The sequence below is a fragment of the Glycine soja genome, chromosome 9 (genome assembly GCF_004193775.1).
Source record: "Glycine soja cultivar W05 chromosome 9, ASM419377v2, whole genome shotgun sequence".
Lineage (NCBI taxonomy): Eukaryota > Viridiplantae > Streptophyta > Magnoliopsida > Fabales > Fabaceae > Glycine > Glycine soja.
Window position 1 is genome coordinate 29,401,691 of NC_041010.1, and position 26,821 is coordinate 29,428,511.

General features: G+C 33.1%; 3 protein-coding genes and 1 pseudogene across 7 annotated transcripts; all 4 read left to right on the forward strand.

Annotated features, from left to right (window-relative positions):
• The first annotated feature begins 9,159 nt into the window (after nt 1–9,159).
• Nucleotides 9,160–13,063, forward strand: LOC114425353. The gene is made up of 2 exons (XM_028392248.1): nt 9,160–9,785; nt 12,720–13,063. Exons 1-2 carry the CDS (start codon nt 9,385–9,387, stop codon nt 12,823–12,825), a joined length of 507 nt encoding a protein of 168 aa, XP_028248049.1. The 5' UTR covers nt 9,160–9,384; the 3' UTR covers nt 12,826–13,063.
• A 2,753-nt stretch (nt 13,064–15,816) lies between these two features.
• On the forward strand, nt 15,817–18,825 carry LOC114425487 (receptor-like protein EIX2). 5 transcript variants are annotated; one of them, XM_028392424.1, is made up of 4 exons: nt 15,817–16,424; nt 16,658–16,721; nt 16,853–18,023; nt 18,601–18,825. In XM_028392424.1, the coding sequence occupies exons 3-4, from the start codon at nt 17,430–17,432 to the stop codon at nt 18,688–18,690; spliced, it is 684 nt and encodes a 227-aa protein (XP_028248225.1). In that variant the 5' UTR covers nt 15,817–16,424; nt 16,658–16,721; nt 16,853–17,429; the 3' UTR covers nt 18,691–18,825. The 5 variants fall into 5 exon arrangements, with proteins under 5 accessions (XP_028248225.1, XP_028248227.1, XP_028248226.1 ...); XM_028392426.1 differs by having other exon boundaries at nt 16,860–18,023; XM_028392425.1 differs by having other exon boundaries at nt 16,685–16,721.
• A 923-nt stretch (nt 18,826–19,748) lies between these two features.
• Nucleotides 19,749–22,506, forward strand: LOC114367651 (annotated as a pseudogene).
• Nucleotides 22,507–25,116: 2,610 nt separating this feature from the next.
• LOC114366924 (acidic endochitinase-like) lies at nt 25,117–26,821 on the forward strand. The gene is made up of 2 exons (XM_028323962.1): nt 25,117–25,579; nt 26,128–26,821. Exons 1-2 carry the CDS (start codon nt 25,174–25,176, stop codon nt 26,619–26,621), a joined length of 900 nt encoding a protein of 299 aa, XP_028179763.1. The 5' UTR covers nt 25,117–25,173; the 3' UTR covers nt 26,622–26,821.

Below are 26,821 nucleotides of genomic sequence, written 5' to 3' on the forward strand. Positions count from 1 at the left end.
ACCGGTTGAAGACCGAAGAACGACGAAGAACGAACGAAGAACGTCGAAGAGCGGTTAAAAATCTTCGCGAAATCACCCATGGAAATGTTACGGAAGCGCCTCGGCTTGGATTTTCTTCACGGAAACAATTTTTCTCACTAATTTTAAGTGAATCTCAAATACCAGGAGGGTTGAACAATTTTGTTCTTCCTTCCTTCCCCTATTTATAGGAAAAGGAAGGAGATGCTTGCCACCCAGCTCGCCCAGACGAGCTAGGTTGCTTCCTCCAAAAGCAACCGCCTTCTGGAGGAACATCCTGGAAGGCCCAAGTGGGCCTAGTTGCTATTTGAACCCCCATTTTTACTAAATAAACCCCCTGCCTTTTTTTGGTGATTCTTTTTCTGTAAAGTTACGGAAACTTATGAATTTCGTAACGATACTTTTTTTCTTTCCGTAATGTTGCGGAACTTTACGGATTACGTAATCATCCCTTTTTTGCCTTCCGGAACGTTACGGAACTTTACGGATTGCACACTAACACTTCCTTTTAATTTCCGGCATGTCACGGAACTTCACGGATTAATTGTGCTACGACGCTTTTCTTTTGGCTTCCGGCATGTCTCGGAACTTCACAAATTGCCTAACGATGGATGCCAAATACCTCAAAGTGGTCAAAAGGGGGTCGCATCCCAACAACGGATGGTCCCTGGACGAAATTATGGTATGACATTATGTTCTAAGTTTGTGTTGAATTTTTATTTTTGTTGATTGAATTCTAGATACATTTGTTCATGTATTCTTGTCATTCTTATCCTATCTTTTGAATTTTGAGTCTAATTCATGCATGTTACTTAGTTCATAACATGTTCTAAATCAATTCCTAGAAGTAGTCTTGTTGTTGAACTTTTTTTTCTTTCTAAGTTTCCTACATGATGCCTATGATGAAGTTGAGTTGTGGTGCTGAGTTGTGGCTGGATTTGTGAATCAAAATAATTCTTAAGCTCTCTTGAATTGTGTTATTCAAGATAATTGAGCATAAGCTAACACAAATTGTAACTATCCAAGTCTTAAGCTACATAAACACTACTCTTGATTTCTAGGTTGAAAGTGCTGGTGCTAGCAGCTTGAAGATACAAACTTGTATAAATTACTGGGAATTGGTCACTACATGTTTTGAGCTGAAATTTTTACTGAATTTTCTAGACATCTAGGAAAAAATTATAAAAAAATAACCAAGAGATTTGGGTTAAAGGAAAAAATAAGAAAAATCACACAAGTTGGCAGAAAAATCAGTGTCCAGGAAAAAAAAGTGAAAGGGAAGTGTGCTTGTTGTTTTGGCTCAAAATTTGTTATATAATTGGTGTCTATTTTATACCAATCCTAGTTCTGAAATTTCTATTGAAAATTACTGTGAATACAAGTTCCAAAACTATAGGTTTCTTGAGTTTTTTTTTATAGTTTTTTTTACTCTACTCTAGACTCACTCTAAGTTTCTCTTTAAGTCCTAGCTTGCTTTTATGTGCTTTTCATTGCTTTAATTGTTGAATAATCCTTGAAAATTTGTCTTGTTAAAACTCTATTGGTTTAGCTTTCATTTCATTTTTTTGGTCTTTGATTATTGTTTGTCTCTTTGTTTCCTTGTTTGTGAGTTGCCAAATAGGGAATTGGAAAGGAGGATTGGTGTCATCCCTTGAAGAATTTGAGTCAAGAAGCAAGGGGAAAACCACTTTAAAAGCTATTGGACTAAAAAGCACTCCAAATTGAGTGAATCACCAAAGAGAGAACAACCACCAAAATTGAGGATTTTTTTGTAATTTTGTAATTGACAATTTACTTACTTTCATTGCTTTCAAATTTTGTAACAAAAAGGTTTTTCATTGGAAGTAAGTTGGGAGCCTCCAATAGGTCACCCTACTTCCATTTGTGTGTAATAATTTTAGGCAATTTTCCCTTAGGATTGTGAGTGTTTTGTTGGGAACCTTAAATGTGGTCATCCAAACACTCTTAGGATTCGCCTAGTTTACATTTCTTGCTTACTTTCATTGCTTATTTCCTTTACCTTCCATTGTCAAACTGCCTAGATAGCTTGCCTTTTACCAATTAGTTTTTACCTTATCTTTCACACCTCTTTTAGTGTTTATTTTGACTAGTTTCAACCATATTTTCTTTTACCTTTTGTTTTCAAACCCCCAACAAGAAAGAACCATAACTTAGGAACCAACATGAGTCTTCATTCTTCATCTAGTGTTAATGGTGAGGGTTCTACTCCTAAGGACCCCTTGTATAAGATATTAGATGAGTTGAGATCCCTTAAGTTGTGGAAAGAAAAACAAGAGAGAAAAGAAAAAGGTAAAAAAAGAGTGGAAGAAATAAGTCAAGATGAAAGAGACAAAATAAGAGAGAAAGAAAGAAGAAAAATAATGAAAGAAATGAAAAGAGAAAAACATGCCTTCTATAATAGTCATGACTCTTGCAAGAGTTTAAGTGAATAACTTAGCGACTATTATAGAGGGCGCCATAGTTCACATACTAAACATCACTCCCATAGGAGAGAAAAGGAAAGAAAGCCACAAACATTAACCTCCCATACTTCCATGGGAAGGACAACGTAGAGGCTAACTTAGATTGGGAAATAAGGGAAGATCAAAAACTTAAAAGAAAGTCTACATTAAAATCTTATGGCTCTCACTCTTATCCAAAGAAAGACCAAGGTCTAGGCATCTTAGGGGCTGCACCTTCTAAGCCCAAAGATGATAAGGGGAAGACAATAAAAAAGAAACCCCCTAAGGCTAGTATGCAAGGGAAAACTAGCTCTATAAATTGCTTTAAATGTCTTGAAAGAGGACACATTACTTCTCAATGCCCCACCAAGAAAACCATGATTATGAGGGGCCAAGACATTTATAGTAGCCAAGATGAGGCTACTACTTCACCTTCCTCTAGTGAACGTGAAGAAGCAAAAAGGGAAGAATCTAGTGAAGAAATCTACCCCCAAGAAGAAGGACAACCATTAATGGTTAAGGAGGAGTGTAAGGAGGTAAGTGTCTCCTCGAAGAGGTTAGCTAAGAAGAAAAGTCATTTTACAATAAAGACAAACATTAAAGAAACTTCCCCTCTTAGACAACTTCCACATTTTCTCCTTTGTAAAAAGACACTTGTTAGCATTGCCACACCTCTTGGGCTTGAGTTTATTCCTCAAGTAAAGGAGTTGTTGGATGAGGATTTGGTTCGCAAGAGCTTAAATCCTTGTGCTTTGTTGGTGCCCAAAATAGGTATTATTAGGCACCAAATCCCTAAAATAGGTGGTATGATGAATGTTTTGAGTGGTGCAACCCTCTTTTATAAAATCACTTGTGCACCCAACATCTTCATGATTTGTGTATGTAGGGACTCATTAGGTAGGTTTGTTTTTATTTTTAATACAAACTTAGGTACTCATATGGGACACCTTAGGTGTGTCATACTTTTTGGTAGGAATAATCAACATGAAAATACAGAAAAATGTATGTTTTATTGTATTACTTTTCTTAATTTTTTAAATAGTGATCAAGGGGTTCCCATGAACCCTAAGAATAAATGTCATTCATGAGTGGCCCACTCCATCAAGTATAAGAAAAATTTGGGACTTCCATGACTTAACAAACTTTTACAAAAGGTTTGTCCCATATTTTTCTATACTTGTAGCACCACTCATTGAGTTGGTAAGGAACCATGTTCCTTCATGGGAAGATGCTCAGCAAATGGGTTTTCAAACCTTACCTTACTTCAACATACCAAACACAACTAATATATATGTTTTTGTTCTTGTTACAGGTGTTGAGGAAAAAAGCCCAGAGTTTCAAGAACCTCAGGATTTGAGGTCAAATCCATTTCAAGGGGGAGGGAATGATTCAATCATATCCCGCAAGGGCATTGGATAGAAGACTCCAAGTAGATTGGGCCAGAGATGCAAGAGAAGGCCCTAGGGTTCTCATGAGCCTTAGGGTAGATTTCGGGCCCATGGGCTAAGTATGAGCCCACTTATCTTTGACATATTAGGATTTCATTATTTTGTGTCCTTGTATTTAGAGCTCCATAATGTAGGTAGGGTACCCTAGAAATATAGGATTTTTCAGCCATTGTATTTTAGGGTAGTTAGACTAGTTTTTGTATTAGGGGTAGTTTTATAATTTCACATGCATTAAGTGAATATTTGATGTGTGTGTTGGGAAATAAATTTAATTGAATTGGGAGAAGCCCAATCCAATTAACTTTTAGAGGGGGAGGTGAGCATTTGCTTGTTACACCTCATTGCTACATTATATAGTCACACTTTGTGCATGTCCTTCATGTTTTACATACTTTATGACATCTAAGCACACTTAGTGAAAAATCTTGGACTTGATCTTGGATTAGTGGGCTGAACCATATCTGAAATTCACTAATCATAATTAGTGAAATTTTGGCTCCACAAATTCAATTTCAAATTCAAGTGAAATTTGAATAGAAATTCAAATTTCCCTCCAATTTTGTGTAACACTTAGGCTATAAATAGAAGCTATGTGTGTGCATTTTTACAACTTTGATCATTTGAAAATTAAACTTCAGATTTCAGAGCTCTTTTAGAGCACAAAATTTCGTGCTCTTCTCTTCCTCTCCCTTCATTCATCTTCTTCTTCCTCCAAGCTCTTATCCATGGCCTCTTATGGTCGTGAGCTTCTTCTAGACTCATCTTCTCCTTGAAGTGGCGTCTCCTCTCTCTCTTCCTTCTCCATTCTACTACCATTCATCTTCCAAGAAGCAAAGGAATCAATACTACAAGCTCCAATGGAGCTTAGATTAGTGAAATTCAGATATGGTTCAGCCCACTAATCCAAGATCAAGTCCAAGATTTTTCACTAAGCGTGCTTAGGTGTCATAAAGCATGTAAATCATGAAGGACATGCACAAAGTGTGACTATATGATGTGACAATGGGGTGTAGCAAGAAAATGCTCACCTTCTCCTCTAAAAGTTAATTGGATTGGGCTTCTCCCAATTCAATTAAATTTATTTCCCAACACTCACATCAAATATTCACTTAATGCATGTGAAATTATAAAACTACCCCTAATACAAAAGCTAGTCTAGCTACCCTAAAATACAAGGGCTGAAAAATCCTATATTTCTAGGATACCCTACCTACATTATGGAGCCCTAAATACAAGGACAAAAAAATAATGAAATCCTAATATGTACAAAGATAAGTGGACTCATACTTAACCCATGGGCCCGAAATCTACCCTAAGGCTCATGAGAACCCTAGGGCCTTCTCTTGCATCTCTGGCCCAATCTACTTGGAGTCTTCTATCCAATGCCCTTGCGGGGTAGGATTGCATCAATCATAAGCTACTATTGTTTCACAATCAATTATTATGGTGATTTCGCTTTTATTTACCATAAAGAGTTTAAATCCTTCTAGGGCGTTTATGACAGCATTGACTTCATAATCTATAGAAGATGAGTATACCTATGGTTTCGTGTGATATTTTCCTGAGGTATACCTACAGATTTCTTCATCGTGAATTTTTTCATATTTATTTTTCTTTTTCGTTAAGATGGTTCCCTATCCTTTCTCACAACTTCGCATTCTATGACTAGATAATCAGAATCTAGTGGGAGAGATAAATATGGAAAATTATTAACCATTTCTTTTATTTTCTGGACCAACTTTATATCCTCCATATTAAATTTCCTTTGTTCAGTTAAGGAGGTCTTGTTGTAGAGAGGAGTTGTATATTTTTCTAAGTCTTTTATAAAATTTCTATAAAATTTCTTGCATAATTAAGCAAGCCTAGAAAGGCTCTTAGAGTTTTTATATCTTCCATTTTGTCTGGAAAACTAAGGATTTTTTGGGAGATGTGAGGTTGAAGCCTTATTTTTCCATTTCCTATTTTTGTTCCAAGGAAAGAAATATGGGTCTTACAAATCTCCATTTTTGACTTTGAAATAATTAAGCCAAATTTTTCAAAAAGTGAAGAACTTGTTTGAGATGCAGATAGTGTTCTTCTTTAGTTTTTGAGAAAACAAGTACATCATCAATATATGTACACATAAATTCTTTTTAATTTCCAAAAATGTTATCCATTTTTCTTTGGAAAGTTTGTGGTGCATTTGTCAATCCAAAAGGCATTACTTTCCATTCAAATAATCCTTCTAAACAAGAAAAAATGGTCCATTTTATTGAGTCAGGATGCATTTTTACTTGGTGAAATCCTGATTTTAAATCAAATTTTGAAAATCATTTGACCTTCTGTATCCTATTTATCAAAACATCTTTAGAAGGAATAGTGTATCCATCTATGTGACTATTATCTTTAAGCCTGACCATCCTAGTTTTTTCTCTTTTTTGTTCTGATTGTTTATTAACAATGAAAGCAGGACTCCTGCGAGGACTAGTGCTAGGTTCTGTAACCTTTAGATCTAAAAGGACTTTTATGTGATTTTTGCATTCTTCTTGTTCAAAATTCCTATACTAAATGTCTTTGGTTTTGATTATCAGGTCTGGGTTTATAATTTCTAATTTGCATATAACAGGATCTTTTTTCCAATATTTAGTGGGGTCTTCTCCTATTATGCTTGTTTTATTTAATTCGTCTATAATCTGTTGTATGTTATCAAGAATTATGATTTTGTTGATCCTGACGAAATTGTAGTCAGATTCTACTACAGATAATTCATATTGTAGCTCAGCTTTTGTTTTTATGCTATCTAAGATATTTTCTCGGTAAGAATCTTGGGGTGTTTCTAAAATGGTTATCCTACCATAATTTTGTGATCCTTTTATTTTACAACTACCAGGTATGTCACAAGGATATTGGTTACTGGTGGGGGCATCACTAGTGGTTACTCTGATGTGAGTTCCTCTATTATGGGTGACATTTGTGAGTTTGTAGAGATTAATAAATAATCTTTTGTAATAGTGACTGATCTATTATCATGTACAATAAAATTAAGTCCTAAAATCATTTTTTTGTAGCTGATTGCAAATCTACTACGTCTGCTTTATTTATAAAAAAATTGTTGCCATAAATGTCACAATTTGTAGATAATTGGATACTAAAATTTATGGTTTCTATATCATTGGTTATTATGTCTTCAGACATGATTCTAGTTTTTGTTATTATGTTACTTCTAAAACAATTATGTTGGGGTACAACACTTTTGCATATGGAACTACATTATTTTTGTATCCTTACTCATTGGTAATGATAGTTTACATGACCTACCTTGATGACATGAACAACATAAAAGGCACCACTAATTAAAAGACTCTAACTAAATATTCAACACGAATGAACTATGTTTTCCCTTAACCAATTTAAATCTTTATTAGCATTAAGCTATAGAGCCCGAACAGATCATGCAAATTCTTTGAGTTTAATTTCTATATACTGTGGTTCTAACCTTTCACTTTTCATAATCATTATGTATATGCCATGGATGATATATGATATATCGAAAGAAAAAATATGAAAAATGCAGTACATACTTACCCCAAAATAGAAATTTTGGTAACCAGCATAAAAGACAAAAGAATTCTTTACCTTCCCGAAATGCATCTTAGATGAATTATGTTTATTTGAACTAGAACTTTCACTATAAGTTATGTAAGTAGATGAAGTTGAGCAATGAGAAGAAGCAAGAGAAGGGCCTCCGTCCAATCCAATATCCACTTTAAACATCTCTTCAAAAAATTGTTGCAACTCCTCAAAGCTCTCCTCTCCATTTTCCTGTTATTTTACACACAACTTTATCAATTGTCTATGCCCCCCAAAATTTTTTTTTAACAAACTTTTCATCAGAAAATATCACACCTAGGAAGTTCATTTCAAACCTAGCAAATTGTATCAAATTCTAAGACCTATAGTTACAAATATTCCTAGAACAGTTAATCAAGTAATATGGAAAACACGTTAACCAAAGTTTTGTTTATTCTAAATTAGGCTAACTGGACTCATCTACTTGTTTTTGTATGGTCCAACAAGAAACTTCCATAATAGACTTCCAACTTTCATAGCATTTGGACCAACAACAAAATACGTAACTCTACCCCCAAATCTAAAAAGAAAAAGGTGGATTCGTGACCCTGGGATGGTTCTGGGAAGACCGTCTTAAAATGTATTGCATTCTAAGACGATCACATGACAAAGACTGTCTTAGAATGCAATGCATTATACGACGGTCACGTGCCAAGGACCGTCGTAGATAACATTACATTCTAAGACGGTACTTATCACGTGACCGTCGTAGAATGCATTACATCCTAGGATGGTCCGACACAACCGTCGTTGAATACACGACATCTTTTTATGATATTCACTATGACGACGGTTGTTAATCGACATAGTATGCCTTATTTAATCGATGTAGAATCCAACTTCTGTAGTAGTGATATCAACTTCATGATTCTAAAAGGTTTTGCAAATTATCCCATTAAGTTAAAGGTGATAAAATAAGTCAACTCATCTTAGTCCAATTCACTTGTGAGTCACTATCTGGGGCTCAAAGGTAAATTGAATTGGATAGACCTATTTTTTTTAAAGTGAGTTGATAATATTAATGCCAATGCAACCCATTCTTGATAGGTCAATACGCTTAAATAAAAGAAAAAGAGTTTGTTTTTTACAAGAAAAAAAAAGTTTAATCAACTTAATTTATCATTCTAACATGATTTCAATTACAAATTAGCATTTAATAAAATGAGCTTTTATAATAATTAATTAAAAAATATCTAAAATCACTTATAATTAATTAATAGTAATATATTTTTTTTGCCTTAATAACAAATTTTATCACATAACTTTCATCATTTTACAAATTGTATCACCCAAGGTTTTTTTTTCATGAATTTTATCACTAAACTTTTAATATTTCACAAATTTTATGAGTAAAAAAGTTTTTATTTTTTTGTATTTTATCATCATATTATTAAAAAACGATGTTATTTTATTTTTTCTTTACTATTTTTTGATAATCATCAACGACAGTAAAATATGTAAAATTTGAAAACTTGAAAAAAAAAAACTGGATAATAAAATTTACAAAAGAATAAAAGTTGAATAATAAAATTTTATCAGCCAAGCTTTGATTATGAAGTATGCCCCGTGCAGGGCAGGTGCAGCTTACAATAAAGATTCATTACGACAAATAACTGAAATAAGCGACCCCTCCTCAAACAACAGACAAGAAAGGAGAAGCACCCGGAACCGAGAGAAAAACTCTTTACTCTTGAGTCTTGTGTTGTGCTGCAGCAGCAGAATAAATAGATAATACAACATAACACACTACGTATTTCCTGCTTCTTCTTCTGTCCCTTCTCAATTTTTCTCTTCTTCCAATTCCATCCAAACAATTAAAAATAAAAATAAAAATAAAATAAGCAGACATGTCCACACTTCCCTCCTCAACCTTTCCAAACTCCAACCTCTCCCTCTCTACCTCCTTATCCTCACAAAAACTCCCACTTTTCCACACCCTTTTCCCCAAACCCCTCCCTTTTCCTCATCTGCGAATTCAAACCCCACCACCATTCCTTCCCCCGCTTCTCTGCAAGTCCCCCGAGGGCACGGAGGCGGATGAGGCCGCGCCGCCGCCGGAGGAAGACGAGTGGCTGCAGAAGCTCCCGGAGAAGTCGAAGCCGCTCTATTCCCACAGCCTCCCCTGCATTGAGGCCTGGCTCCGGAGCCTCGGCTTCTGCCAGAGCAAGGAGGACAGAGCCCTCTGGGTCGTTCACAAACCCGATTGGCACGCGCAGCTCTCCCTTGATGTCACCGATCTCTACATTAGGTACCTTTCTTTTTTGCTTGCTTCTGTGCTCTATTTGTTGTTTGAGTATTTTTTTTAAGGTTGTCGGATTGCGATGTTGCGTTTATGTTCAGAGTCAGTCCTGAGATTTTCTTTGCCCTTGGGCTAACAACAAAATTCAAGACCCTTGTTTATGTAATCCCATTAATGCCGATTGAAGTGGAGAAAAATAATATACCATACTATCATCCTCTTTGCATTTAGCATTGTGCATAAATTATTGGTTCATTTTTTCAAACTTATGTGTGGACTTTTGTTGACAAATATAAACATCACCCATTTGTTGACTAATTACTAGGAATTAATTTCCTAAAAAATTATTAGTAATCATCTCATTTTTTGATAATAATTTTATGTTTTTTTTAACTGCAAAAATAATTTATATTAATAATTAATCAGTACCAGGGGTACTACATAGTAGAAGCAGGAAAAAAGAAATACAACAACCCTACAAAAACAGCCACAAACCCAACCCTACAAACCAACTCTACTTAAAAGCTATAGACATAGCTGAAGACCATTGTTGAAAAGGTACATTGAAATCCCTTTCAGCCAAGACCAAGTGAGGAAAATTGCATTATCCACCAGCTTAGAGATAACAAAGGTTTGATTATGAAAAACCATGTCATTTCTAAGCTTCCAAATTGACTTTGTAGCTGCCAACCACCATATTTTCCATCTTCTATTGGTAGCCATCCTTCCTTCTATACTTGAGTGCTGGAGAAAATTGTCCATCGGCCTACAGTGAAGAACTCTGTGTTCCTTAATCCAAGAATTGGATTCCCACCAATAATTTTATGTAGTTTTAAAATTATATAAAATTTTATTTTAATATTTATATAGATTAAATAAAAAAAATTGATGCCCCTCTAAACATGGGACCCTGGGCGATCTCCCAGCTCGACCGCCCTCAGGGCCACCACTGCCTTTGTTGGTGTCAACATAGATCATGCATATGTATGTGCAGTTCAAAGAGTAAACTGTCACTTTAGTCCCTGAAACTGAAAGGTGGCACAATCACATTAGTCCTTGAAAGTATAAATTGTCAATCTCATTTGTCTAAAATTTGAAATAAAATGTGTGACTAAAGTGATAATATTAACTTATGCTAGGGATTAAAACGACTGAAAATAGTTATATTTAACATTTTCTTAGTTTGATAGACTAATGTGTGACAGTACTCACCACTTTCTTATGAAGGTGGAGTATTCTAGTTGGAAAAGAAAGCAATAGTTAGGAAGATAATTGGGTGGAAAAAGAGATGGAACAAAGAGATGGGGTATGGATATAAGACTTGTTAAATTTAACATCTCAAAAGTATGCAGTGAATGCTCTAATGCCCTAATCAATAGAAAAACGTAAAAACTGGCATATCTTTCATGTCCCCAATCCATGCATTGTATTTTGGAGGAATATTTAATTTCTTGTTTTTGGGAATGAAAAAATCAACGTTTCTTTTACTTTTCTGTAAACTTTAATTACAAGCAAGAACATGGGAGAAACTCTGATACTGCAAAATGCAAATCTTCATTATAGTCTGCTGAAAGTCGAGAATATTGTAGAATGGTTAAAACTTGACCAGTTGCCTAAACTATTATCATTATTAATGGTGTTAAGTTCTTCACTGCTATATGTTTTATTAATTTTTTCATGTTAGCTTTTTGAATGTGGGGCTTCCTAGTGATATTGACACTAGTAGATCAAATCAAACATGAAATTTGTCTAATTTTTCTGTCAATGTAGTGAAAATGAAAGATCTAGGAGCAATGTGTATAGTACTAATGATGGTGAGCTAAAATAAACTGTGACAACCATTTCTTTCTTTTTGTTTTTAATATAAAAAAATATAACTTAAAGTAGTTGCCCATTATATACATCTGCAAAAGGACTGAACAATTGGCAAGCTAAATGATGTTTACCAGCAAAAAGTATTAAGATAACCATTGTTAAAATTACAAATGTTATTCTCAATAAGTGTAAAAGAAATCAGGCACTATTGCTAGAGTCAAATTCTTTTCTTGAATGGAGTCATACATTCATGTATTTTTTTCAAAAAATTTAAAGATCGACAATTAAATGTTTTACATGGTTAAAGATAAGAGGTTTCTCTTTGATTAAAAGGGAGGAGAATGATAATGTGCATTTTGAATGATAAGATGTTTCTCTTTATTTAAAATTAGAAGGGTGTGGAGGTTGCGCTTTTTCTGTTTTATGTTTCTCATATCACTGATCATATGTGATTATTTCTATATTGTCTGGAGATACTTTCCCTTCCCTGCCTCTAAGGAATATGATTTTTTCTAAAAGTGTCACGAGGATGTGCCAATCAGAATGTTTGCAAAGTGAAAATAGGAATGCTTTTTGTTTCCATTGAGGAAAGTTTGCACACTTGAAGTGATATAATTGGATCTTAGAAGTAATTTGGTGTCACGATTTGAATACGAATCAGAAGGATACTACTTAAATGTCTATTAATTTGTTAAAAATGATGCTTCTTGGAGATTCAGCTGATATTAGTGAAGTCATTGAAGATACATGCCTGGAGATTTTTATTTTGGTGACCGATAAATGCCTGGAGAGAATATATAAGTGGGCTTGTTTTTTTTGTCAAAAAGTCCCACATCCCTGAGGAGTTGTGACCAAGGGTAGTTTATAAACACTCTCCTCCCTTAACCTACCAAGGTGCTTTTCAAGGACAAAACTGTGTCGAGCCACCGAGCACTAAAAAGAGGATAATACCTCATATGTGGTGACCTGTATTACAATGTAAATTGCTTGTCTTTTAAAGTTGGATGTGAAATACTTGGTAACTATGTATAGAGTAATCCCATTGAATGGGTGGTGCATAATGGTTGATAAGAAACAAAAATGGTGGTACATAATGAGGTTTACATTTTAGAGTTTTAATTGGTGCAGGTATCTGAAGAGTGGACCTGGGAACCTTGAAAAGGATGTGGAGAGAAGGTTTAGTTATGCTTTGAGCAGAGAAGACATTGAGAATGCTGTACTTGGAGGACCATAGCCATTTTTCTTTCTATCTGTCATATACAAACAATGGAATAATTCCTTGTTGAAAATAGTCAATTCATATGTTGAATCTTTAACTTTCATGTCAGCATGCCTTCTAAAGAAAGGACTAAAGAAAATGTTACCCTTGTTTCCCCATAACAACATTAACACTTTTTTGGTTCTGACATTAAACTACAATACAAGTTCTAGGGCTAGTAGTATCACACTACAAAATTATGGGAAGGTGTAAATACATTTGTTTAAAGAACAAAAAGCCCAACTTTCATAGAAGAAGTTGAGGAGCTGCTTTTAGTAAGGGCTGAGTTAAAGGGCTTTATCCTTGTTAATCTATCATGCTTGTTAATTGTTTTGTGAAATTAGATACAAAATGTTCAATCAAAACAAAAATTATAATTAATTGATTTGGTTTCCACGGTTTCATGTTTTTTCCATAATGAGTGTAAGAGACGAAATTCAGATTTCATTTCAGATTGAATTTTTACGGTTAGAAGTAGAAAATGGTGTTTAAGAGTCCAACAAACAGAGTGTATCAAACAAATATCCTTAATATTGGAGAATGTTCAGTACCATATGGAACGGGGCTTCTTTGGTGATTGAAACCTTGATAATTATACGGCAAAGATTATAAAAAAACAGGTAAACCTTATTATCTCATGAAGTGCGGACAGTTTTTAGTTTAAATTACAGTTTTCAGTAATTCCTAACCACTCGTTGAGTGTGTGTGTGACCAATAACTCAGATTATCATCATTTGCGACCATTATTTCAAAATATACGATTCCTGGTGCATTCATGCAGAAGGCATTGTTTCTGAAAACATAACTTCATCTGATACACTATAATGCCCACAATTTTTAATTTTTTTATCGACAAATGTTAATTATTAGTTTGTTAGTTTTTGTTAGCAAGGAAATTCGAACCATGACCTATCCTTCCCTTCACACAATTGCAAGGCTGATGCCGATCAACCATTTGGTTCTGTTTCTAAATAATTGTTTCATTATTACTTAAATGTGAATAAGCCATATCAACTTCCACAGAGATGTGGTATAAGCAAACCTGCATAGTGAAACAACTGCATAGTGAAACAACTAAGGGTGGGTACTTCAGTGTTCAACCACATATGATTATAGTAGTATACCTATTTGACCTGCTTTATAACTGGGCAAATAAATATTTGTTCAGTTTGAATATATAATGCATGACAAATGTAGATTCAATTAGACATGAATAATCTTAGAGAAAGGAGACCCACGAATTTGTTTATCCATCCACAAAGCAAGCACTGTTTGTTGTGTCATTCCAGGAGGGGATCACAAACCAACCAGGTTGCCTCATGCGGCAGGCTGGTCTAACCCCCTTCGGATCAACAAACACAAATTTTGGCGCTTCATGACTTTCAAGGGCCTAGAGACAATGTTCTTTGGGTGCCGTCGCGACACATCATTATATTATGTACAATGATTCTCAGCAACGGATATCTCGACTCATGAAAAACATAAAATGTGATATTTGATGTGAATTACAGAATCATGAGCTATCTAGTCCTAGAAGACATCTTGTTAGAAGTTCCAATTCCACCAAACTACAAGCGTAAGAGAGGCTCGTCACCTTTTCTATAAATCTCATGTCTATCAATAAAAATAAAGAATTAAACCTAAAATATTGAAAAAGCTTAAAATAACTTGTCGTTGTAGGCTTTCAGTTTATATTTTTATTTTTGTTTTATGGCATTTATCTTTGTATTTGCTTGATATTTTTGAAACTTCATAGCAATTAGCTGATGTACGTATTGGTCAAGTGGCCCCAAGTGTGGAAAAAGAATACTGTTATGGAAGTGATGAAGAACAAGCAAGAACAACAGCAGGAGATGCAGTAGAACAGAAACATCATATACACAGATTGCAGCAAAATTGAAAGGGAGACAGAGATGAGAAAAAATGAAAAAAACAGATTTACGTGGTTCACCTTGAGTAAGGCTGCATCCACAGGAGGGAAAACAGAAAGCTTTTTTTATTATGGTTGCAGTATACAAGTGGAAGCATATCTTCTGTGTAAAATACAGGACATCTTATATAAGCAGAGAACGAAACAGAAGAAATAAGAGAATAACCTTCCATATGCATTTAGGTCACAGCCCAACAAATACAATGAAGACTGAAGACCCAGTTTTTCCACAACTAATTTCCTTGATTTGGTTGATATTTTTGGAACTTCATAGGAAGTAGCTCATGTATTAGTCAAGTGGCCCTAAGTGCGGAAAAAGAGTACAGTGAAGACCCAGTTTTTCCACAATTAAATTCATTGGGACCAATAATCCTAGTTAGTACAAAAGCAATCGAAATAATAGAGTGAGCAACCTCTTTCAACAATGATTCTTCGTGATTTTATAAATTTTTTCATACGTTATTTTTATTTTAAACTCTTTTAACATTTATTTTTATAAGAATAATTGTTTATAAAACATTACGTTGTTAAATATTTATGTTTTTAAGCAATTTAATATTCTTTCTGTAAAAAAATTTATCAATTTAATATTTCTTCGTTCTAGCACATCCCCTATCTCCCTCCCTCTCTTAATTCTTGTCTCATAAATGATAATCGGAGGCGTGAGCGTTCTCTTCCGTCGGTTTTATAGTTGTTTACGATTTATTTATTTTATTTTCAATTTATTAAAATGGTAAATTTATAAAAAATTAAATATTTTATAAAATAAAGTATTGATAAATATTAAATAATTTAGTTGAAATATATTGTCCATTAAAATTTCACCGTAATTCAAAAAAATTGAACACCTAATACATTCGTTTTGCTTCAATGTCGATTTAAAACCAAAAAAAATGATAAAGAGATAATTGTGTATCTCATTTTCATCTTTATTTCCATTATTTCATTGTGTGGCACGAGGAGTTTCCTTTCATTTTCATATCGTTTAAATAATTCTACCTTTGAAATTTTATTCCTTGCTTGACTTGGAATAGTCAATAAGGACAGAGATCACATGTGAGAGGGAGAGACCTTGTTGCTACAATAATATCAACTATTTAAACCTTGTTGCTGGGTTTCGAACAGATAGCAGATCATAATTCGTGGTGTTTGTTCTTCTTCTCTTATCAAAGTACATAACATAGCGGAAATTTCACACCAGAGAAATTAATTGCAATGGGAAGTTATTTTCTGAAAATCATGTTTGCAGTGTTACTGCGCTTGCTTTTCGCATACCATAGTATCCATTCTTGGATTCAACTCACCATCACAGAGCTCACATGTGAAATGCATTGAGAGGGAGAGACAAGCACTCCTCAACTTCAAAAAAAAGTCTAAGATATCTCAATCTATCAGTGTTGGGTTTGGTGGGAGGATTCCTCATCAACCGGGAAATCTCTCAAAGTTGGAGTATCTTGATCTGAAAATCAATAGTCTTGATGGAGCAATCCCTTCTCAACTAGGGAAGCTTACAAGTTTACGATATCTAGATCTAAGTCACAATTATCGTATCCATGGAGAAATTCCTTATCAACTTGGATATCTGTCACAGTTGAGGTATCCTGCTCTTCAAAAAATTTCACTTTCTGGAGTAATCCCTTTTCAGGTTGGAAATCTTCCTATCTTGCATACTCTTAGACTTGATGGCAATTTTGATCTTAAAATTAACAGTGCAAAGTGGCTATCTTCTCTCTCATCATTAACAACTCTTGTCCTGGAATCATTGTCTACAAATAATTAATTAGCTTATTCCAAACTTAAGAGAGTTGAGACTAGTTAACTGTAGTCTTTCAGATGATAATATTTCATCTTTGTTTCAATCTCATTCAAAATTTTCAGTTTCTCATTCCATCCTTGATCTCTCAGATAAGTTGGATGAATATGTCTTACAACAGTCTCAAAGGTACAATTCCAAATTTTCCAATCAAACTTATAGATGGTTATACATTTATAATTCTAAATTCAAATCAATTTGAAGGTGAAATTCCTACTTATTTTTCACAAGCTTACACATTGGATCTTTCCAAATATAAGATTTCAGATTTGAAGGCATTCTTGTGTGGAAATAAATACAACTACAAGCATGCGCACTTTGGATTTGTCAAATAATGGGACAGCTGCCAACCTGCTGGGAACATCTAAGTTCACTTAAATTTCTTGATCTAACAAAAAATAAATTGTCAGAGAAGATTCCGCAGTCCATGTGTACTCTTGTTGAACTCGAAGCTTTGGTCCAGCGAAACAACAATTTAAGTGGAGAATTACCACTCACGTTGAAGAACTGCTCTAGTTTAGTTATATTAGATGTGGGTGAAAATTTGTTGTCTGGTCCAGTACCCTCATGGATTGGAGAAAGTCTGCAACAATTGAAAATCTTGAGCTTGCGAGTTAATAACTTCTTTGGAAGTATTCCTTTACATCTCTGCTATTTGAGCCAAATTCATCTCTTGGATCTCTCAAGGAATCACTTGTCAGGAGGAATTCCAACATGTCTGAGCAATTTTACTGCAATGACGGACAGGAGTGTAATCCCAAGGGAACTTATAAGGATACGGAAAATTTCACCTCTAGTGACTTACTATAATATTTATGACACTAATGTGTTTTTGACATGGAAAGGTCAGGAACATATGTTTTTGAATCCGAGTATCTTCTAAAGAGCATTGATCTCTCAAGCAATGATTTAACAGGTGAAGTACCAAAAGAGATTGGATATTTACTTGGATTGGTTTCTTTGAATTTATCAAGAAACTATTTCCGTGGAGAAATTCCTTCTGACATTGGGAATTTGAGTTCTCTAGAATTTCTTGATTTATCAAGAAATCATTTTTCTGGAAAAATTCCTTCTACTCTCTCTAAAATTGATCGCCTAGCCATGTTAGACTTATCTAACAACTCACTGATTGGAAGAATCCCTTGGGGAAGACAGTTGCAAACCTTTGATGCCTCTAGTTTTGAAGGAAATCTTGGTCTTTGTGGTGAACAACTCAACAAAAGTTGCCCTGGAGATGAAACAACAGTAAAGCCTCAAGAACCAGCAATTCATGGCGAAGATGACAATTCAGTTTTCTATGAAGCATTATACATGAGCTTGGGGTTGGGATTCTTCGCAGGGTTTTGGAGCTTATTAGGGCCAATGCTACTTTGGCAAGCATGGAGGAATGCTTACTTGAGGTTCTTGAACAGATTGACCGACAATATATTGGTAATGGTTGAATTGAAGATAGCAAAATGTCATATGTGTCTTAAAAAATGTACATCTTGGCATTAATCAATTTTTTTAGAATTTGCATCTTTAATTCTTTATCCTCCCTAATGCTAATTCCAAAAGGTGCACTGCTTTACTTCATTTTTTTTTAAAGGACACTGCATTACTTCATTATGTACATCTCTTATGTGTTTCCCGCATTGGCTTTCATCTATTTAAAGATTAAGTATATCCATTTCTCCTCTTTCTTTAGTTCTTGCCTTCTCTAGTGGTAGCTAATTACTTTTCAAGAATTTTTTTTTTTGTTGCTGTAAAGAAATTATAGATGTTGTGTTCTATTGAGTTTTCTTGTTTTCAAATCACTTCTCTAATTTTTAAACCTCTTAAAAAAATGCTTTCAGCTATATACTTCTTTGTACACTAATGGTATTGGTCTCTAATTTTAGTTTGTAGCCAAAAAAACACTTAACGGTAACTAGATTTTAGTTTCATTTAGTTTATCACTAAAATCTGGTCTCTAATATTTTTTCCTCCCCTAATGTCTGTAATCTGAATTGTTGGATGAGTTTTGCAGTTTATGGGGGATATTAGATTCAAGATCTGGATGAAAGCACCATGGATTGCTGGATGCGTAAAATTTGTGGCATTGAACTTTACAATGTAAAATCTGACAAAGCATATATTGAAGTAATCTGCAAAATCACTGTATTGTTTCGATACACTTATAAATTTATTTTGTTTTCGGTTTAAGCCAAGACTATTAATATCTAAAAGAGTGAAGGTCATTCATTCCACATCATCCTTCTCTCTTGTCATATACCTCTCTTAGTTATAGAAATATAAAAGTAAGAAATAGAATTTATCTTTTAATTACATGATCAGAAAATGCAAATAATCATGTATGATTAATAAGGTTAGAAAAAAAAAATGATTGATAAGGTTAACGTATATTAAAATATTGAGTATTATCTTAATGATTTGTGTCCCTTAATCAAGATGATATAATATTGATGTTTTAGACAAAAGTAAAAACATTGATTATTAGCTACACAAGTTGACACAAGGGGTAACTGTTTGTTATCCTTAATTAAGTGATTCAATGTTTGAATCTTAATTGATCTTGATCTTTGTGTATGAAATAAATTATATTAAAAAAATAATACTTATCTTATGTGTGCTTAAAATTCTTAACAATGATTTATTTATGCTTTCAGTCGGACACATCCGTAATAATATCATAGTCAACAAAAATATTATTAATTGGATTTTGGCTTAAATACAATTTGTCCTGCAATTTATTTATTTTTTTTCAATTTCATCCCTTTAATTTTTTTTTTTTCATTTTAGTCCTTGTAAAATGTGTTTATTTCATTTTTCATTCTTGAGGTCTTTTAGATAGCACTTTGAACAATAGACAAAGTGTTTTGAAGGGTGAAAATAAAATATCATCTAGAGTATTTTAAGGACGAAAAATAAAACAAACAGATTTTATAAGGATTAAAATGAAAAAAAAAAATTATAAAGCCAAAAATAAAGTGTTAATTTACAAGGATGAAAAATATATTTAATCCTTAAATCTAATAGTGATACATTGATAATATAAAATAATGTTATATTATCATCTAATTATAAAATTATTGTTTCGTATGACTATTTTACACTATTTCTTTTTATCAAACTATGCTAATTGATAACCAAAGGCACAGTAGCGATGAAATTTGATGAAAAATATGGAGACTAGATGGAAAATTTATTGCTGGTAAATATTCATATTGCTTTGATAAATTTATCTCCTAAAGATAAAAAATTTAATTTGTGTCTTTAAATGTGTAAAAAATAGAAAGATTAATCTTATGGATAATTTAATGATGATTCCTAAATTTTATAATGTAATGAAAAAGTGATCCTATAAATATAATTTATTATTAAATTGATACTCAAACATTAAATATGGATAAAATAATTTCACAAATTTAACACAAGATCAATCTATCTACTTCTTACATTTTGATTTTTTTTTTTTATCTCTTATGGGCTAATTTATCACTATCTTATACTTTCAAGGTATTTACCCTTTAAAGAATTTAGGGACAAAAACATAATAAGTAAAAATTAAAACCCAAGAATTTCTCTTGCACAGGCATGTTCAAGTAAAGTAGAGCAGGAGCATTCAACATAAAATCCGAAGGTTTTTAGCAAATTGCTACAGGGCAGAATTATCGTAACGTTAACAACACAAATTTCTCGTTCTTTTGCCATTTAGCTGTGAGTTTTTGGTTTAATTTTGATTTCACTCTCAATCTCACTCTCTGCAACAACAGCAGGGAAACGGGGTAAAATATCCAGGTTTTGCTTAACAATGCTGTGTCATCAAATATAACCAAAGTAACAGTTTCAGATTCATGAAACCTTTTCATCATCTGACTAACCAATCTACCAACTTACAAGCTTTGGCTTCTTCAATTCGAAAATCATTGGTGTCCCTAAAAACCCAGTTCTTGCTTTGGAGCTTCTGGGCAAAGTTTTAGACCAATACCCTGATATCAAAACCTTGAACAATCTGCATTCCAAGGTTTTTAATCTAAGTTTTCAAGAAAACCCATCGCTGGGGATCAAACTCATGCGGCTTGATGATGCATTGGAGATTTGCCGAGAAATGGATGGTGTGAGGCCGAAGCCAGATGCATGTACAATGGCTAGTCTCCTCCTGCCAGCAGTAACTAACACTTTACCGGAAAATGTTTTGTATGTTAGAGATGTTTGTGAATTTGGAGAAGAAAAGTTTGGTCTCATGGAATGTAAGGATAAGTGTATATATGAAAAACTCAATGCCTGGAAAATCTGTAGATCTATATTTACAAATGGAGAAATGTGAAATGGAACCCGATGCAATCACTTGTGCTAGTGTTCTTCAAGCATGTGGGGATTCATGAATATGTTGAGAGAAAGAAGCTATGTCCAAATCTGCTTACGGAGAATTCACTGATAGATATGTATGCTGGGTGTGGAAGTCTTGAAGATGCAAAAAGAGTGTTTGACAGAATGAAGTTTCGCAATGTTGCATCATGGACTTCATTGATATCTGCCTATGGTATGACTGGACAAGGCTATAATGCTGTGGCATTCTTCACTGAAATGCAAAATTCAGGCCAAGATTCAGATTCTATTGCCTTTGTTGCAACTCTCTCAGCTTGTAGCCATTCGTGATTACTCAATGAAGGGAAGTTTTACTTTAAGCAGATGACATATGATTACAAAATAACACCCATAATTGAACTCTTTGCTTATTTGGTGAATCTTTTAGGATGATCTGGACGAGTGGATGAGGCCTATAATATCGTCAAATGCCAATGGAGCCTAATGAAAGAGTTTGGGGGGCACTTCTTAGTTCGTGTCGGGTGTACTCCAACATGGATATTGGGAGTTTAGCTGCTGACAAACTACTTCAGTTGGCTCCTGAGGAATCGGGTTACTATGTGTTGTTATCTAATATTATGCAAAGGCTGGTAGGTGGACAGAAGTAACAGCTATTCGATCACTAATGAAGAGATGAAGAATTCAGAAAATGCCTTGCATCAGCAATGTTGAGTTGAATAATCAGGTCCACACCTTTCTTGCAGGTGACACGTACCATCCACAGTCAAAGGAGATATATGAAGAGCTAAGTGTGCTGATGGGGAAGATGAAAGAGTTAGGTTATGTGCCCGAGACTGATTCTGCCCTTCATGATGAGGAAGAGGAGGATAAAGAATGCCATCCAGCTGTTCACAGCGAGAAGTTAGCTATTGTGTTTGCTATTTTGAAGACTCAAGAATCTCCTATGAGAATTACCAAAAACCTCCGTGTTTGTGGAGATTGTCATATTGCTGCCAAGCTTATCTCCCAAGATATATATAGTTCAACGTGAAATTGTCATCAGGGACACCAATCAATTTCACCATTTTAAGGATGGCATATGCTCTTGTGGTGATTATTGGTGAAGCTACTTCAGGCTGAAGCACTCTCTAATTTTGACAACTTCAGGGTTCTACCTCAGGTTCTATAATGATGGTTGATGATTCTTTTATTTCTTAATTTTTAGGTACATTGGAGGAACAAGAACTTGAGTAGAAGGAAGGAATAAATGTTTTTGTGGAAGAGGGATTCTCCAACATCATCACACTCCGATGTTACAGATTGAAAGTGGTCTTAGTTGAGCTTCACCATTGACAACAAAAAAATAATTTTTGATGCCGGTCAATGAGTAGTATTGGCCTCTTGCCTTCTATTGGCATTTGTGCTGTACAGCTGTTAATAAATGGATTTTAGTTGTGATTGATTTGTCTTGCAGGATAAGGCAGGACCGTTGTTGTTGTTATACATTTTACTGTCACCATGTTATTTGAAGGCAATATTTGCATTGGTTATGGCTCAAGGGACCATTTTTTTCCTAAAGTAGGCAAAAAAAGGTGTATATTCCCTGATTCAATTTAAAATACATCTTGGCTTTTACTCACCAAAAGCCTTTACATGCATTAAAAACAATTGCCCAATTTAGTTAATCTTCTCCTTGAGTATTTATAGAAGAAGAAAATAAGGAGTTAAAATGAATCAAACTTCTTTAAACTAAAATCAACGGTTATTTAATTTTTGAACAAGTTATATAACAGAGCTTCTAAAAAAGTTAAGGTGCATAATTAGATTTTAAATATAAAGTGAAAATTTTCCAAATTGAGCCAAATTCATTTTGTAGGAACTGTTTCCAATTGGCACCAGTAACTTCAATTTTAGAGGAACTCAAGGCTTTGGAATTTGGACAATTACATGAGAAAAATGAAGAATTAAAGTAGGGACTAGGGAGAGATCACTGCGGTCTTCAGCATGTTACTGATCAGTTTTTGATGAGGTTCTGGATCTACTCAGGTGCAAATGACTAACTACATCACAACAGCAAACTTTGAAAGGATTGGCAGGACAGGTAAAATTCTTCTTTGTCATGTAAGAAGATAGAGATGAGAAGAGCCCATCCCATAACAGAAACTAAGTTGTATTTGTACATTTATTTCACCTTGAAAATGACAGGTGTATATGTTTAATTTAAAATTTTACAATATTCTAAGAGTTCAACTCTTAAAAATCCCAAAGATATCATTATTTTATATATATATATATATATATATATATATATATATATATATATATATATATATATATAAAATATACGATTTTAATATTTTTTTTCAATTTCAGACTTAATTGTATATTTTTTAATTCTTTTTTTAATAAATTAAATGATTTTAAAAATATTTATCATGTGAATAACAAAAAGACATGTATCAAGCCAATATTTACATAATATTTATATCAATATTTGAAATTGATCATAAAAACTAAAATTATGATTTTTTAAGAGTGAAAAATAAAATATTTTAATTAAAAGATGAGAAACCAAAATCGTGAATTTTTTAATAATAAAAGATAAAGTGTCTCGATTTAAAAATAAAGAAACTAAAATCATAAATGTTAAAAACTAAAGGACAAAAATCACATTTTAGTCTTAAAAGAAAAAATAATTTTAAATATTTTTTTCAAATTCACCAAAACAATTACACATATGTTTATGTATAATGAATGGTGAATAATGAATAGGTGTTTGTAGATAAAAATAAAAATAAAAATGAATATGTCTTAGAAAGTATTTTTAGAATTTTTTAATTAATAAAATACTCGCTCAATTTGTTGTTTCAGCATTTTTAAAATTTTAGTTTTCGAAAATTTCAATATGTAACTGTACATCTATTTTTTCTTTCAATTATTCTCTTACAAAGTAGAATAATTAAGAGTATTTAATAATAAAGTATTAATAAATTTTTATATACTGAAAAATTAATACTATTTTTAATAAATTTACATTAAAAATGAACACTATTCATTAAAAAGTTATATAAAAATTATCCATAAAATTAATACATAATAAATAAGAACATTACATTCTATTTTTTTATAACCAGGAAAAAATAGAACATTCTAATTTTAATTTATATAAGTGAAATATTTATTAATTAATCTATGGAAAGAAAACTTTAGAATTAATGCAATCATGGACAGGTTTAACTTTCGAAGTAGGAACCCATATACTAGTGGTAGCAGAGATGATAAATTTTAGAGATCGATTAAAAAATAAATAAATAAAATAAATAAAAAAATTGTTTTTATCAATAATTAAACTCAAATAATATCAAAATTAAAGAAAGACGATAATTAGGTGACTTGGTCGTTTTCTAGATATCACGCGTCACCTTCAACATTGATAGGCTCTAATAAGAACCTAAGACCATTTTGAGTTTCAAAAAAATAAAAAAACTCTACAACGTACTGGTTAAGGTAGCATTTATTCCACCGAACTTGACCAACTATCAGAAGTCAGAACATAATTTAGCGTTATAGTCATGCACTGTTTCTAGTCCCATTTCTGCTTCACACGATAATGCTATTTTAATCAGCTTACAGGATGTTAAGCTAGAAGATAGAGTTTCTTAACAACACACGGTTTTTTTTCTTACACAGTTATCTATTTATAAATATTTTCTCTATATAAATTAGAATTAGAATATTTATTTTAAATAACAGTATTTTTAAGATTTATTTTCTAATCAGAGTATTTTTATAATTAAAATAAATAATCATTATGTGTAACAAATTACGAAATTATTTAATAATTACTTTAAAAAGTATATTTAAGATAATTTTTAATTAATTTTAAAAAATTAAAAAATGTCTTGTTAACATACTTTTTTAAATAGATTTTATATTGATTGATTGGAATTTATTACAAATTACAAAATTTTGTAAGCTTTACTTTTTGCTTATTAAGTCTTACTCATTGTTTCATAATTTATAATCAATAAAAACAATACATTAGAAAGGAACATTAAAAACTATACAGTATACATTAAAAAATATATTAAACTCCTAAATAAATTCATAGAAATTACTATATACACATTCCTGATATCCAATCAGACACGGCTCATAGGCTTTTCTTGCTGCAACATTTAATTATATGTGTTCACACGCCTCCAACTCTTATAAATAGGTACCAATTAGCTAGACTCTCATCTTAAACCAAACCAAGAAGCTAAGATTAACACACCAACCCACTAGAAACATGAAAACCCTTAACAAAGCCTCATTACTCTTATTCCCTCTCTTGTCCCTTTCCTTATTTATCAACCATTCCCATGCAGCAGGAATCGCTGTGTACTGGGGCCAAAACGGTGGAGAAGGCACCTTAGCAGAAGCTTGCAACACAGGAAACTACCAATATGTGAACATAGCCTTCTTGTCCACTTTTGGAAATGGCCAAACCCCACAACTCAACCTTGCTGGTCATTGTGACCCTAACAACAATGGTTGCACAGGGTTGAGCAGTGATATCAATACTTGCCAAGACCTTGGCATCAAAGTGTTGCTCTCTCTTGGAGGTGGTGCTGGAAGCTACTCCCTCAGCTCAGCTGATGATGCCACACAACTTGCAAACTACCTCTGGGAGAATTTCCTTGGAGGCCAAACTGGTAAGAATAATGATATACAAACATTTAGATATATTAAGAGAAAAATATTAAAAATATACTTACTAACACACTTTTCTCAAAAAAATGTTGGTAAGTATTTTAAGGATACTAATTAAAGAATCAAAAGTGGAAATACTTTTGTTGGAGTGCACTCTTTTATAATTTCAAATACGGCTTCAATAGAATAATCATAAAAGTTTTCTATTAATTTCTTATTCGATTTGATAAAGGTTTAGCAAAACAAAAAATCAATTTAATAAGAATATTGATTAACAAGATCTAGATTTCATAAGGGATGTTAAAAAATAATATTATCACTACTTATTATTCAATAAAATTTATTGACAATTACAATATTTTATTAAGCACACTATCTATTAAGATCGGTATCATATTAATAGTCCAATATTATCAACATATGTTATTTTTCTTTAATACTCTCTTTTCTATCACATCACATTACTTGTGATATGTATATTTTTCTTCTTTGTCTCTGAGTGTTAATTAACATTAGTCTACTAATAATCTTTTTCCTTCTGGTAATTCAGGATCAGGGCCATTAGGTGATGTTATCTTGGATGGCATTGACTTTGACATTGAGTCTGGTGGGAGTGACCATTATGATGACCTAGCCAGGGCACTAAACAGCTTCAGCTCACAGAGTAAGGTGTACTTGTCCGCAGCCCCACAGTGCATAATCCCTGATGCACACTTGGATGCTGCCATCCAAACTGGGCTCTTTGACTATGTGTGGGTTCAGTTCTACAACAACCCTTCATGCCAATACTCCAGTGGAAACACCAACGATTTGATCAATTCATGGAACCAGTGGATCACAGTGCCAGCTTCTCTAGTCTTCATGGGGCTTCCTGCATCTGAAGCAGCTGCTCCAAGTGGTGGCTTTGTGCCTGCTGATGTGTTAACCTCTCAGATTCTTCCTGTGATTAAACAGTCTTCAAATTATGGTGGAGTCATGCTTTGGGACAGATTCAATGATGTCCAAAATGGTTATAGTAATGCTATTATTGGAAGTGTTAATTAATTAGTTATAGACAAACTATGCATGTTATTATTCAGTTATTTAAATAATAATCACCACTACTTGTGATTGGTTTTGTTACTATGTATTGAATGTGCTGTGAACGCTACATATGTTTATTGTCATATGTGACTTACAAGTTACATGTAATAATTATCAAAATAATAAAAATCTCATTGAGAAGTGTCATTTTCATCTTTCAA

Bases quoted from the DNA above. Each gene is read 5' to 3' on its own strand.
- LOC114425353 (XM_028392248.1), top strand. From the start codon at position 9,385: ATGTCCACACTTCCCTCCTCAACCTTTCCAAACTCCAACCTCTCCCTC. The intron at 9,786-12,719 runs GTACCTTTCTTT...TAATTGGTGCAG, and splicing joins GTCACCGATCTCTACATTAG to GTATCTGAAGAGTGGACCTG.
- LOC114425487 (XM_028392423.1), top strand. From the start codon at position 17,430: ATGGAAAGGTCAGGAACATATGTTTTTGAATCCGAGTATCTTCTAAAG. The intron at 18,024-18,600 runs GTAATGGTTGAA...TGAGTTTTGCAG, and splicing joins GATTGACCGACAATATATTG to TTTATGGGGGATATTAGATT.
- LOC114366924 (XM_028323962.1), top strand. From the start codon at position 25,174: ATGAAAACCCTTAACAAAGCCTCATTACTCTTATTCCCTCTCTTGTCC. The intron at 25,580-26,127 runs GTAAGAATAATG...CTGGTAATTCAG, and splicing joins TTTCCTTGGAGGCCAAACTG to GATCAGGGCCATTAGGTGAT.